General features: G+C 54.2%; 2 protein-coding genes across 5 annotated transcripts; both read left to right on the plus strand.

The window, feature by feature from the left end:
* Nucleotides 1-1,569: 1,569 nt before the first annotated feature.
* DMAC2 (distal membrane arm assembly complex 2) lies at nt 1,570-7,419 on the plus strand. 2 transcript variants are annotated; one of them, XM_027515723.1, is made up of 6 exons: nt 1,570-1,643; nt 3,236-3,432; nt 4,615-4,695; nt 5,473-5,609; nt 5,714-5,876; nt 6,253-7,419. In XM_027515723.1, the coding sequence occupies exons 1-6, from the start codon at nt 1,593-1,595 to the stop codon at nt 6,560-6,562; spliced, it is 939 nt and encodes a 312-aa protein (XP_027371524.1). In that variant the 5' UTR covers nt 1,570-1,592; the 3' UTR covers nt 6,563-7,419. The 2 variants fall into 2 exon arrangements, with proteins under 2 accessions (XP_027371524.1, XP_027371525.1); XM_027515724.1 differs by lacking the exon at nt 4,615-4,695.
* A 3,614-nt stretch (nt 7,420-11,033) lies between these two features.
* Nucleotides 11,034-13,349, plus strand: B3GNT8 (UDP-GlcNAc:betaGal beta-1,3-N-acetylglucosaminyltransferase 8). 3 transcript variants are annotated; one of them, XM_027515728.1, is made up of 2 exons: nt 11,034-11,633; nt 11,979-13,349. In XM_027515728.1, exon 2 carries the CDS (start codon nt 12,011-12,013, stop codon nt 13,250-13,252), a length of 1,242 nt encoding a protein of 413 aa, XP_027371529.1. In that variant the 5' UTR covers nt 11,034-11,633; nt 11,979-12,010; the 3' UTR covers nt 13,253-13,349. The 3 variants fall into 3 exon arrangements, with proteins under 3 accessions (XP_027371529.1, XP_027371530.1, XP_027371527.1); XM_027515729.1 differs by having other exon boundaries at nt 11,521-11,633; nt 12,008-13,349; XM_027515726.1 differs by having other exon boundaries at nt 11,522-11,633; nt 11,976-13,349.
* Nucleotides 13,350-13,702: the final 353 nt, after the last annotated feature.

Here is a 13,702-nt window from a genome sequence, read left to right on the forward strand (position 1 = left end):
AAGCCCGAGTATGGAAACTAGAACAGCCCACTCTCTCTACAAGTAGAGAAAGCCTACCCTCAGCAACGAAGGCCCAGTACAGCCAAAAATAAATAAATATTTTTAAAAATAATGATTAAAAAATAAATATGTGGAGTTTCTCAGCGCATCTTTTTCTGTTCTAAGGAAGCATTAACAGCTAGTTAGACCTAGAGGAACAGGAAAGCTCACAGGGACTGTGAGTGCAGTCAGAGGGAAGGAAGGTACTCCAACAGCCCTCTCCTAAGGGAAAGACTGCTGGGTCCCATTTTAATGCCCATTAGAAAGGGAGGTCCAACAGACTGCTAAACACAAGAAGAGTAATAAGTGTGTGCTCCTTTAAGAAGTGTTATTTGAAAAAGTGGGGAAAAGACTTAAGATCTCCAAAGAAGACATGCAGATGGCTAACAAACACATGAAAAGATGCTCAACATCGCTCATTATTAGAGAAATGCAATCAAAACCACAATGAGGTATCACCTCACACCGGTCAGAATGGTCATCATCAAAAAGTCTACAAACAATAAATGCTGGAGAGGGTGTGGAGAAAAGGGAACCCTGCTGCACTGTTTGTGGGAATGTGAATTGATACAGCCACTGTGGAAGACAGTATGGAGATTCCTTTAAAAACTAGGAATAAAACCACCATATGACCCAGTAAAATCCCACTCCTAGGCATACACCTTGAGGAAACCAGGATTGAAAAAGACACATGTATCCCATTGTTCACTGCAGTGCTATTTACAATAGCTAGAACATAGAAGCAACCTAGATGCCCATCAACAGATGAATGGATAAAAAAGTTGTGGTACATACACACAATGGAATATTACTCAGCCATAAAAAGGAACAAATTTAAGTCAGTTCTGATGAGGTGGATTATTATACAGAGTGAAGTGAGTCAGAAAGAGAAAGATAAATATTGTATTCCAGGGCACATATGGAAAAATGGTTCTGAAGAATTTATTTACAGGGCAGCAATGGAGAAACAGACAAATGGAGAATAGATATATGGACATGGGGAGAGGGGAGGAGGGTGAGATGTATGGAAAGAGTAATATGTAAATTTATATTACCATATGTAAAATAGATAGCCAACGGAGAATTTGCCGTATGGCTCAGGAAACTCAAACAGGGGCTCTGCATCAACCTGGAGGGGTGGGATGGGGAGGGAGATTTGACGGAGGTTCATAAGGGAGGGGATACATGTATACCTATGGTTGATTCATGCTGAAGTTTGACAGAAAACAACAAAATTTTGGAAAGCAATTAACCTTCGATAAAAAAAATTTTTTAAATGTTATTTGCTCAGTCATATCCAACTCTTAGGGACTCCGTGGACGGTAAAAGACAATAGTCCTCCAGGCTTCTCTGTTATGGAATTCCCCAGGCAAGAATACTGGAGTGGGTTGTCATTCCCTTCCCCAGGGGATCTCGCCGACCCAGGGATCGACCCCGAGTTTCCCGTATTGCAGGCGGATCCTTCATCGACTGAGCCACCACGGAAGCCCTTTCAGAGGAGCGCAGGAAAACGGAGGGGGCGTGGTCATAAGAGAGCCGGCGGGTTGGATAAGATGAGCCCCTTCCGGTTACACAATCCTAGCAAGATGGCGGCGCCCAGGGCGGTAGGTGACCGAAGCTTGTAGAGCACCCCAAATTAGTGTGCGCTCTGCTGTCTCTGCCTTCAGGACCTCTCTCGGCGCCCAGCGGACAAGGAGCGAGAAGGAGCAGGGGCTCTCTCCCGCTAAACCTCGCTCTGGGCGCGGAGACGTGTGGTCGTCCGGGGGGCCGGGAAGGATCGGTGCGGGTCACAGGCAGCGAAGGAGAGAAACCAATGGGGAAGCAGGGCGTGCCGACTGAGAAAGTGCGCCAGACCAATCAGAGGGAAGGATCCGACGGGCACTGGGAGTCTAGGGGCGGGCTATAGTGGGACCTGCAAAGGATAAGGGTTTGGAAGAAATTGGCAGAAAAACTGAGGTTTGAGGTCCAAGAGTAGGAGACCAAAGGTGAGGGAAACTCATGGAATAGTTAGAAATTTTGATGGAAAACCCAAGAGTTGAATTTGGGAATTCCAAGGGAAAAGATCTAGGGAAAATTAAGGGGAGAATTTGCAATATTGTGGAAAGAATTTAGGAAGAATTCGGCAAAATCAAGGAATGGGCCTAGGAAAATTAGAGTAAGGTTGGGAGCTTAAAAGGAATTTTAAGGAAAATAAGTATGTGGGCAAAACTATTGGGAGAATTTGGTTAAAGGAAAAAGAGAAACTGAAGCAGGTTAAGAGAAAACTTTGGAGGGGAACTTGAAGAGAGTTTGGGAGCTTCAAGAGGTAAGTTAAGGATGGTTGGGAGAGAAATTAAGATTATATTTGGGAGCTTCCCTGGTGGCTTAGTGGTAAAGCACCCTAGACCCCATTTCTCAGCAACAGAAGTCACAGCCCATCAGAAGCCCGCACACGGGAATGGAAGAGTAGCCCCCCGCCCCTCACAGAAACTAGAGAAAGCCTGCACAGCAACAAAGACTCAGCATAGCCAAAAATAAAGTTTTTTTAAAAATTGTCATATTTTGGGGAAAGGAATGCCTTATTTAGGAAAACTCTGGTGGGAAGTGGATAAAATAAAGGGGAGAATTTGTAGTACATTAAGAGTTCAGATAATAGAGGTTTGGTGAGAGACTAAGGGCTTGGGGGAAGTTAGGGGGAGAATTTAGGAAAACCAGAAGACCCTTTGGCCAAATCAAAGATAAAGTTTTTTGGCAGCGCTAGGTCTTGGTTGCTGTGTGCAAGCTTTCTCCAGTTGTGACAGGCAGGAGCTACTTTAGCTGTGGTGCACTGGTTTCTCATTGCAGTGGCTTCTCCTGTTGCGGAACACAGGCTCTAGGTCAAGTGGGCTCAGTAGTTGTGGCACACGGGCTTAGTTGCTCCGCAGCACGTAGGAGCTTCCCAAACCAGGGATCGAACCCATGTCCCCTGCATTGGCAGGCAGATTCTTAATCACTGGACCACCAGGGAAGTCCCAAAGAAAATTGAAGATGGATTAAAAGAAAGAACTTGGGGAAATTCTGGGGAAATTTTGCAGAGTCCAAAGAACTGGAAGGTCCTAGAAGAGAAATCAGCAGGGAAGCACTGAGGAGGGAAAATTTGGGAGGAAAAACCGGGGAATCTGTCTGTGTGTCTCGCAGGAGGCTCTGGGTTCAGCTCCTCCTCCCCTCTCCTCCCCAGTCCCTGCGGCTAGTGGCCCCGGTATGGAACAGGGGTACCAGCGGCATCCGTGGCCTGAGCAAGGCAGTGGACCCGGAGGGCAGTCAGAAGAAAGGGAGGACGCTGCTCCAGTTCCTGACTGACCACTTCTATGACGTGGAGGCTGTGAGGGAGTACCTTCTCCGGAAGCAGGTGTTGAAGGTGCAAAAGAAAAATCGGTGAGAACCCATGGCCTGCTCAGCCCTGCTGTCCAGGCCTCCCAGGTCTGCCTGCCCTGCCCTTGCCACTCCAGGAAGCCCTAGGGCTTCCAGTGGGAGCCGTGCCCACGTGTCTCTTCATCTCCAGCCCACATGCTTCCCAAACCCTCCAGCTCATAGAGGCAATCCATTGACCACTCTCTCCTCTTGGAGGTCTAGCTGGCACTTCAGACCTCACATGGCTAACAGCAAACCTTGGTTTCCCCTAAAACAGCCTCTCACCCCCAAGCCTTCCCCATCCCAGTCAGTGGCACTATTGCCCATCCGTTGTTCAGACCACATTCCAAGGAGTTATCCCTCATTCCTGTCTGCTTCCCTTTCCTCCACATCCAGTCCATCAATAAAATACCAGAATATCCTAAATTTGACCAATTGTCACCTGTCTGTAGCCTGCTGGGAACCCTTTTATTTTATGGTTGGATGACTGCAGTTGTCTCCTGTCAGTCACCTTTTGGCCCCTGTTACAGTCTACACAGCAGCCAGAGGACTCTTACGAAAGGAAGATGGATAACATTACCACTTTGCTTAAAACCCTCTTATGGTTTCCGACTGCAACTAGAATAAAAGCCAAACTCCAAGGCCGAAAATCTGGCCCCTTACTGAGCTTTGAGACCTCTACCAGGGACACCCACTCACCTCTCCCAGCCTGGCATCCTTATTGCCATTTGTTCATCTTAATTTGAGCCTCTGAGTCTTTGCAACTGGCTTTTCCCTTGGCCTGGCAGACTCTGACCCTGACCTCTGCAATCCCTCTCTCATTCAGATCTCTCAAGTTTTGCCTCCTCCAACACGCAAACCAAATCACTCACCTCCATCCGCCATCCCTACCCGAGCCACTCCTAGTCTGTTCCCTCGGTATTAACTTCATCACGGAATTGCTACTCTGCGATTTGTTCTTAACTTGGCGGTTATCTGTTTCCCCTGTGAAATAACTCTGCAGGGGCAGGGACAGTGATCCGCCTTGGTCACACTGTCCCCTAGTGCCCAGCACTTCAGAGGCGCCCAGTAAATATTTGCCATCTGACTCAGTCTGCCTGCATATCTCAGTCCCGTGCTGTGGACTGTGACCCTCTCAGCAGCACCGGGGCCTGGCAAGGGGTGTGGTGCTTTAAGGCTCACCCTCGGCTACTCTTCTCCCGGCAGGTCCTTCACCTACATCAAGGAGCGATACGGCCCCTACGTCGCAGGGGCCTATTTCGTCTTGAAGCAGGGAGGCGCAGTCAAGTATGACGGCAAAGGTGTCAGAATGGGGGGTGGGGGTGGGGGAGGCAGGAGAGCCACTTTCTAAGCCTGGGGCTCATCCGTCGGATGGGCTCATGTCAGTCCGACTGGCTTCTCTGCACACTCTGGTCTCTGCCCGTTCCTGGCCATGTAGCTGGGGACTTGTTCCTGAGCTTCAGTTTTGTCATCTGTAAAATGGGATGGTGGTCATGTCTAACCTACAAGGTGTGCTGTAAAGATTCAGAGACACTTTGCAGTCTGGACACTTGTCATGGGTCACAGGCCAACGTAGCACATGTGCTCAGTCAGCACTGGTGCATATTTTCTTTCTTCCTTCCCCCTCCTCCTCCTCGTTTTCCCCCTTTATTTTCCTTCTTTTTTGAAAACACAATTCACATAGGCTTCATCTAGCCTTCCTCTTGGTTCCGATTAAGATTTTCACTTGTTTTGAGCACTTTCTCCAGCACCTTCCTTAGAAATGGTATACCTGTCTGTAAATATCTCAACATTCACCCATCTCCAAGGATTCTTGTCTCATAGCTCTTTTTTCTCATGTTAATATCCATAATTTCTTACACCCTCAGCTTCCAGGTATGTAAAATTGGCCAAACTCTCCATCTTTGATGGGGTTGTCAGGGGACCCAATAAGACCAGGCATGTAAAGCCCTTAGCGCAGGGCCTGGTGTATAGTGAGTGCAGCAGGTTCTCTGATATGGTGCTAGGAGTGTTATTAAGAGGTTGGAAGGTTGCGGGACCCTGCTGACACTCGCTCTCTCCCAGGTTTCGGGACAGGGAGTGGATGCGGGCGAATGAGCAAGGCCTTTCCTCTCTCGAGTTCCGGAAGCTCCAGGAGGTGCCCGTGGAGGCTGTGGATGCCAGTGGTTGTGCCATCAACTACCAAGGCCTGGACAACCTCTGTGAGTGGGGTGGGGCGGGATGAGGTGGAGACGGACCAGGCTCTGCCCTTTCGTGGTGGGCTCCAGAAGGGCCGTCAGTGCCATCCTCCCTCTGCCCCCTGCAGTGGCCCTGAAGGAGCTCCAGTCCCTGTCGCTGCGGCGCTGTCCCCACGTGGATGACTGGTGTCTCGGCCGCCTCTACCAGCTGGCCGACTCACTGCAGGAGCTCTCCCTAGCCGGCTGCCCCCGCATCTCTGAACGGGGCCTCGCCTGCCTCCACCACCTCCAGTGAGACCTCAACTCAGGCTGGGCCCCAGACCAGGGGAGGGCAGTACCCCCATCCCTGCCTCCTGGACAGACCTAGAGCTGGTGGTGGGTCAGCATAGATGAGCTGCGCAGTGAACCTCTGGGAGGGTGGGAAGACTCTTAGTCTTCCTGCCTTTTTGTATGAATGAAATTACAAGATATTTACACTGTTGTGGGACAGCAGGAGCCAGAGGTGTGCAGTTTGTAATGAACACAGTGGGTCTCATGTACTTGAGCAAAGATTTTATTTGAAAGCTGGGGGTCAGCATGGGGGCAGGTACACCCCCCACACTCACACACACAGATGCCATCCTTACATGTGACCCCACCCCCACCCCCCCATCTTGCCTCCTCTCAGGAACCTCCGCAGGCTGGATATCTCCGACCTTCCTGCTGTGTCCAACCCGGGCCTCACTCAGATCTTGGTGGAGGAGATGCTGCCCCACTGTGAGGTTCTGGGGGCTGACTGGGCACAGGGCCTCAAGGTGGGGCCAGAGGAGCAGTCCCGGGACGCGGCCAGCAGCCCCATCCCCGCCTGGCCTTCGGCCCCTCCCCATCAAGCAAGGTCTCTGCCAGGCTGTGCTGAGCGCCCAACAGCTCATCCTTCTGGTTCTGTTGGGCTCACTCAACTTGGGGGGTCGGGCTGGGGTGAGGGGAGGAGAGCCTGAGGTTGGGACATTGGTTCTCCACCACCGGGGTGCTCTGGCTGGCTGCACCCAGCCTGAAGCTCACAGCTCCTCTCAGCTTGTCAGGTAGCCCTCTCCACATGCTTCTCCTTCCCAGTTTCAGGAGCCCCCTTCTCTATCCTAGGGGAGGTAAGGGCCCCTGGCTGGAAGTAGCCCCGGGGAGCTGCACTCTCCCCTGTGGTTGCCCCGTACCGTGCCCACTTCTCTGGCAAGAAACTTCTCTTGACTTCTGTCAGAAGTCGGATTATCCCACTTGCATGTGCTCCTGTTTCCTGCCAGGGGGCACTACTGGCATTCTACAGGGCTGGTTCTTCCCTGTGTGGGACGACTCGGCTCACTGCGGGCTGCAGTATCCCTGGTCCATATCCACTACATGTGGGGCGTCCCATAGCGTTCTCCTTAGTGACGCTCAGCTCCAAATTCAACGTGGTTTGCTCTGTGTAAATTGATCTGGGCCTTTGAAGTATTCTTTGCTAACTGGCCTGATAAGGGTTGCCAGTAGAGGGCGCCCGAGAGATGTTCCTCAAGGGAGGAAAGGCTTTTGCTTTGTGGCTCTGCTCAGGGGTGCTTGCTCAGCTGCCCTGCAGCGCATGGTGGTGCAGGGCTCCCCGCATCTGCTGAGGTGAATCAGGTGGTCAGCAGCTTCCCCTGGCGCCCTCCACCCCCAACCCTGCACAGGACAGCCTCCACTGAGGTGTCTCTCTGAATGCCTCTCCACCATACCCCTGAAGGTGGATTTCCAGTAACTCCCAGGGCCCCTTACCAATGAATCCCCTCCTTACTTCACTTTGCTGTTAAAGTCATTGATTCTCTATATTAAACTTTCCCTGTTCAAATTACTGTGTGGCTTCTCTCTCTAGACTGGATCCAGACTGATAAGAGCCTTGGCATCTGGAGTGTTCCCAGAGATAAATTCACAAAGACAGGATTTGGGGGTTGGTTTGTTCCTGCCTTTGGCTTGATTGCACTACTGAGCTCCTTGGCAGTGGGAAATGAGACATGAGAAATCCATGGCCTTAATGTCATCAACAGGATGAATGGATAATGGTGCCTTTGGCTTGAGTCCACTGCTGAGCTCCTTGACAGTAGGAAATGAAATATTAGAAATCCATGGCCTAAATGCCATTAACAAGATGAATGGGTAACAAAGATGTAGGGGGTATATGTGATACATAGTGAATACTACTCAGCCGTGAAAAAGAATGAAGTAATGCCATTTGCAACAGCATGGATTGACCGGGAGATTATCATATTAAGTGAAGTAAGTCTGACAGAGAAAAATATATCACTTATATGTAGAATTTTTTTTTAATGATACAAATGAACTTCAAAAACTCATAGACTTAGAGAAAAACCTATGGCTACTGGGGGAAGGAGAGGAGATAGCCTGGGAGTTTGGGATTGACATGCACATGCTGCTATATTTAAAACAGACGGAGTTCCTTGGTGGTCCAGTGGTTAGGACTGTGCTTCCTCTACTAATGGCATGAAAGGTGGCTGCTGTGAGCTGTGTGTTTCACCGGGATCCGTGACCTCCGGAGGAGAGGATTTCAATCTGGGGTCAGAGATGAGGCTTGACTGCTTGGGGAACTTTTTGTGTAACAAAGTTTTATTCAAGTATAGAGATAGGGAAAGCTTCTGACACTGACATCAGAAGAGGACAGAAAGAGTGCCCCCTTGCTAGTTTTTAGCAAGGTGTTTTATATCTGTTAGAAAGCTACTAATCAGATAAGAGAGACACCTCAAGGCTGAGGGAGTTTCACTAGACCTCTCCCACAATAGATAGGATGGCATCCCCCAGCCATAAAACAATTGATAGGAATACTGGTTTGTTGAGCCATTATCAGCCCAAGGTTTGAGAAAAGAAAAAAAGTTAGTCTTGGGTGGAACCATTTTGAAGAAAGGCAAATTCTAAAGCAAATACATAGTTTAAAAAACATTTCCACAAGAAAAACACTGGTTGGCTCAAGGCAGGACGTCTGCCACTTGCAGTTTATTTCCTCCTGCTGCTTGGGAACCTCTGGCCTTCCTGCCTGTTCCCTCTCAGGCACACGTTCAACCCCTGGCTGGGGAACTAAGAGGGGCCAAACAAAAAGTAGGCTAAATAACCAACAAAGACCTTATGTATAACACAGCGAACTCTGCTTCACGTTCTGTAATGGGAAACGAATTTGAGAAATAGCGAACATATACATGAATCACTTTACTGTACACCTGAAACTAACACACTGTTAATCAACTATTGTTGTTTAGACACTCAGTCGTATCCAACTCTTTGTGTACCCAAGGACTGTAGCTCACCAGGCTCCTCTGTCCATGGGATTCTCCAGGCAAGAAGACGAGTGGGTTGCCATTTCCTCCTCCAGGGAATCTTCCCAACCCAGGGATCAAACGTAGGTCTCCTGCATTGGCAGGCAGGTTTTTTTTGTTTTTTTTTAAACCACTGAGCTACCTGGGAATACTCCAGTATAAAATAAAAATTAAAAAAATAACAATCCAAGGCATGCAGCAGCATCACAAAAATGTTACCGCCTGGGGTTGTGATGAGGTGCCAGTGAGGTGCCACGTGCCCTGGGGGGCCCTGTGGCTGCTGGGCGTTGACACTGGCAGTAATGACAGCTCTAAAGATAGGGTTGGGCAGATTCCCTCAAGTGCCCAGCTCAGTCACCCGCCTCGGAATTGGCAAGCTCCCATGACAGCATTTCCCCCCGACCAAAGTTATTGCTCACAGATACTGCTGAAAATACAACCCAGTGTTTAGGTTTGTGGGTTGCTGAGTTATGACACTTGAATTCCCCAGTCTGGACAAGTTTCTTGTCTGGTGGTAGTGAGGGTGCTGACTGGTACATGGTGGGATCCAGAAACCTGGAGTCAGATCATCTGGTTGGACCCAGAGGAAAGAGATGACCTCGAACCCCCAAGCTCCTGGAAGCCTTCCCTAACAATGTGGGGAGACCACCTGCGATCCTGCTCTTGAAAGCCCGGCCATGACCTCCCCTGGGGCAAATGCCTTGAAAGGGAGACCTGCTTTTCTTGAGACTTACCACAAGCGCCCCCTGCTGTCACTAGACCCACAAGTGCCACAGGTCAAGCCTCAGCACGCTCCGGGGAGCGGGTGCTCAGGCGACCCAGAAGGGAACAGCTCTTACACAGAAGGGCAAGACCTGCAGACAGATGTACAGTCAACACTCAAGAAGCCGCATGGGAGTGGATTCTCAGGGTGTTAGGCCAGTGAGAGCGGACCTCACTGCACGGAGCAAAGCTCACTGATACAAGGGCGCTTACTGGAGACTCTGGATATAATGAGTTAGCTAGTGCAGCTGGTGGTGTCCCGACAGTTTTCTTGGTTGGCTGACTGGAACTTGGGACTCAACAGTGACCTATGGTTACTAAGGTGAGAAACCGGAACTGCCCAGGCATAAACTGGAGAGGGAGATCCAAAGACCTGGGGAGGCAGAAATGCAGGCTGGGGTCCACATTCCACCAGAAGGCACCCACCTCTAGTCACTCGACATCAGACCTCCTGTTCCAGTCGCTGGATGGTTTCTCTCCTCACTGGAATGTCTGCAGACAAGGCACACAGCAACCCGAACTGTCTACCCTGCCCCTGGTTTGTGCTCTGGGAGTAGCTAGATGAGCCAAGAGTCGGGGGGCTAAACAGCCCCCTGCCCTGCCTGGGGGTAAAAAGGCTTACAGACCCCTTCCAGGAGCTCTCAGAGCCCTGCCCCAGCCCACTCTGGCTTTTATTCCATCAATAGTCCTCACCTTCTCCACACACTCTTCCTCCATCTGGTCCCATGGGCTCCATTACTCAAACTGCCGTTGCTGACAGGGTTCCTGCAGTGATTTGGACAGTTCCCAACCCAAGCTGGGGGTCAGGCCAAGCTCACCTGCAGGTGGGGAGGAGGGGGGTGCAGTTCCCTCACTCTCACCCCAGGCTCTAGGAGGTCTAGGATGAGCCAGCCCCACCAGCCTGCCTCCCCAGACAGCTGTAGCAGCCCCAACAGCAGAGGCCCCTGTAGGGCAGGGCCGTAAACATAGGCAGACACCCTCTGGTCCCAAGGGGGCCGGATGTGAGTGTTCCCGGAGTCACCGTGCAGCTGTAGGAGGGGCCGGCCCAGGGCTGGAGAGAGGGACCAGCAGGGACGGACTGCGGCCCTGCCAGGCACCCAAGGGAATGGGGGTGGGGGTGGCGGTGCGGGGGGTCAGCCCAGCTCCAGGGCTCCTGGTGCCCCCACCCGTCACCCTTCACTGCCCCTGGCTTGGCTCCCCCTCCTCCCCAGCTTCCTCTCAGCCTCTCCCTGGCTCTGGCTGTTCGCCCACTCCGGCTCTCTGCTTCCACCCCTAGTCCCTCCACCTGCCCCTCCACATTCTCTCCCCACCCCTTCCCCCCGGGGCTCTCCTTATCTCCTGCGGCTCCACCTCTAGCCTCTCCTCTGGGCCTCCCTGAGCCTCCCTCTCCTCCCTCCCAGCCCCTGTGGTCTCCCTGGTTCTCTGCTTCCTCGGCCAGTGTCTTCTCCTCCTCACTAGTCCCCTTCCCCCGCCCTTGACTCCTGGCAACACCACCACTCCCCTGCCTCTGGCAAGGCCCCCTGCCCTCTCAGCACATTCACTGCCCGCCTCCTCCCCTGGCCAGGCCCAACCCCTGGCCTCAGGCTTGGCCACTTTGGGGCTCTGCCTCTCCCTGGGTCACTCTGACACTTCCCAGCCCCGGCTAGGTGGCCCTCAGCCTCACCCTCCCTGGGACTCTCGGTTCTCCCCTTCCGGGTCTGCCAGCTCCCGTGCACCTTTCCCGCGGTCTCACCAGAAAACCAGCCCCGACACGCCCCAGCCCCATCCCTCAGGCCTGCCTCTTGCCCTCCCCCGCTCCCCTTCTCCCGCAGCCCCGCCCTAGCCCCTCCCGGCCCCTGGGGCCCTCCCAGCCCGCAGTAGCTCCCCTCCCCGCCAGTGGACCGGCTGGGCTGGGCTGGAGAACAACACCCGCACCTCCGGACCGCAGAGAGCGCCGGACCGAGGCCCAGGGTGCTGGAGTTGGCCGGAGCTGGCCCCAGAGGTAAAAAGGAGGGAGCAGTGCCTGGGGTGGGGACTGTCAGGCGAGGACGTGACCCTTGTGATCCTGACTCCTGGTGGGGCGGGGTTGGGGGCAGGAATGGCGGAGTCACTGGTCTCTAGGGTGGGGATGGGGAATGGGGAAGATAGAAGGCTCTGGGCTGGGTGGAAAGAGCCAGGTGCCAGAATGGCAGTGGAGCGGGGATTCGCCGGTCCAGGAAGACCCGGCGTCCCGGCGTCGGGTGGTCAGTGGAGGGCTGGGTTAGGGTCTGGACCGCAGAAGCCTCACAGGAGTTGCCAGGGCCCCGCCCAAACCCCCGCCCCAAAGGCCTCTGTGTCTCTTCAGCAGCTCCCACAGCCGCCCCTTCCCTGGGCCAGGTCATGCGCTGCCCCAAGTGCCTTCTCTGCCTGTCAGCGCTGCTCACGCTCCTGGGCCTCAAAGTGTACATCGAGTGGACGTCCGAGCCCCGGCTGGGCAAGGCCTACCCAGGGCCCCGCAGCACCCTGCTAGGCCCCACGCCAGCCAGCACTGAGCCCACCCTGCCGGCCAACCTCTCGGCCCGTCTGGGCCAGACTGGCCCCCTGCCCTTGGCTTACTGGAACCAGCAGCAGTGGCGGCTGGGGACCCTGCCCGGAGTGAACAGCACGGAGGCGGGGGACTGTGGTGCTTGGGGGGCCGCCGCCGCGGCTGAGATCCCCGACTTCGCTTCCTACCCCGAGGACCTCCGCCGCTTCCTGCTGTGGGCTGCCTGCCGGAGCTTCCCTCCGTGGCTGCCCACAGGCGGCGGAGGCCAGGTGACCGGGTGCGAGGATCCCGGTGATGTCCCCTTCCTGTTGTTGGCTGTCAAGTCAGAACCAGGGCGCTTTGCGGAACGACAGGCCGTGAGGGAGACCTGGGGCAGGCCAGCCCCCGGGGTCCGGCTGCTCTTCCTCCTGGGGTCCCCAGTGGGCCAGGCGGGGCCAGACCTCAGCACCCTGGTGTCCTGGGAGAGCCGGCGCTACGGTGACCTGCTGCTCTGGGACTTCCTCGACGTCCCCTTCAACCAGACGCTCAAAGACTTGATGCTGCTGGCCTGGCTTGGCCGCCACTGCCCCGGCGTGAGCTTTGTCCTGCAGGCCCAGGATGATGCCTTCGTGCGCACCCCTGCTCTGCTGGACCACCTGCGGGGCCTACCGCCTGTCAGGGCCCGGGGCCTCTACCTGGGTGAGGTTTTCATCCAGGCCAAGCCTCTCCGGAAGCCCGGAGGACCCTTCTACGTACCCGGGTCCTTCTTCGAGGGCAGCTACCCGGCCTACGCCAGCGGGGGCGGCTACGTCATCGCGGGGCGCTTGGCACCCTGGCTGCTGCAGGCGGCAGCCCGCGTGGCCCCCTTCCCCTTTGGCGACGTCTACACTGGCCTGTGCTTTCAAGCCCTGGGCCTGGCCCCCAGGACCCACAAAGGCTTCCTCACTGCCTGGCCGGCAGACCGCACTGCTGACCCCTGTGCCTTCAGAGACCTGCTGCTTGTGCGGCCCCTCAGCCCTCAGGACAGCATCCGGCTCTGGAAACAGCTGCAGGACCCTGGGCTCCAGTGCAGAGCCCCAGAGGCAGAGGCGGGGAGGGGCGGGCAGGGCAGCCCCTGAGGGGTGAGGAAGGAGGTCCTGGAATGGAGGCTGCTTGAGCCCCTACTGGGCCTTGTCTTTTTGTTTTTGAAACAAAAACACACTCCGCATTCTGAGACCTGGAGTCTCTGTTGTCTACCGGAACCTGGGGTAGTGTTCAGAGCAAGGCTCAGCTGCCCCCTGACCTTCACACCAGATGCTGCCCCCACCCTGGGCGAGGTCTGCTCCAATGGCCTAGCCGTCATACTGGACACCAGCTCTGACCCATTCTTCAGGAGACCAGAGGTCATCTCTGGAGGGCCCCACCCCCATGCTATTTGCTGAAACTGACCCTCCAGCTTGTGAAAGTCTCTGGAAGAAGACGACAGCTCAACAGCCTTGGCTTTACTCATCTTCAATGGAGGAGCTAGGGGAGTCCCAAGCCAGCCATGCTGGCCTTGCTTCCCATGTCCCCACTTCAGGAAACAGAAA

The sequence above is a fragment of the Bos indicus x Bos taurus genome, chromosome 18, assembly GCF_003369695.1.
Source record: "Bos indicus x Bos taurus breed Angus x Brahman F1 hybrid chromosome 18, Bos_hybrid_MaternalHap_v2.0, whole genome shotgun sequence".
In the NCBI taxonomy this organism is placed as follows: Eukaryota; Metazoa; Chordata; class Mammalia; order Artiodactyla; family Bovidae; genus Bos; species Bos indicus x Bos taurus.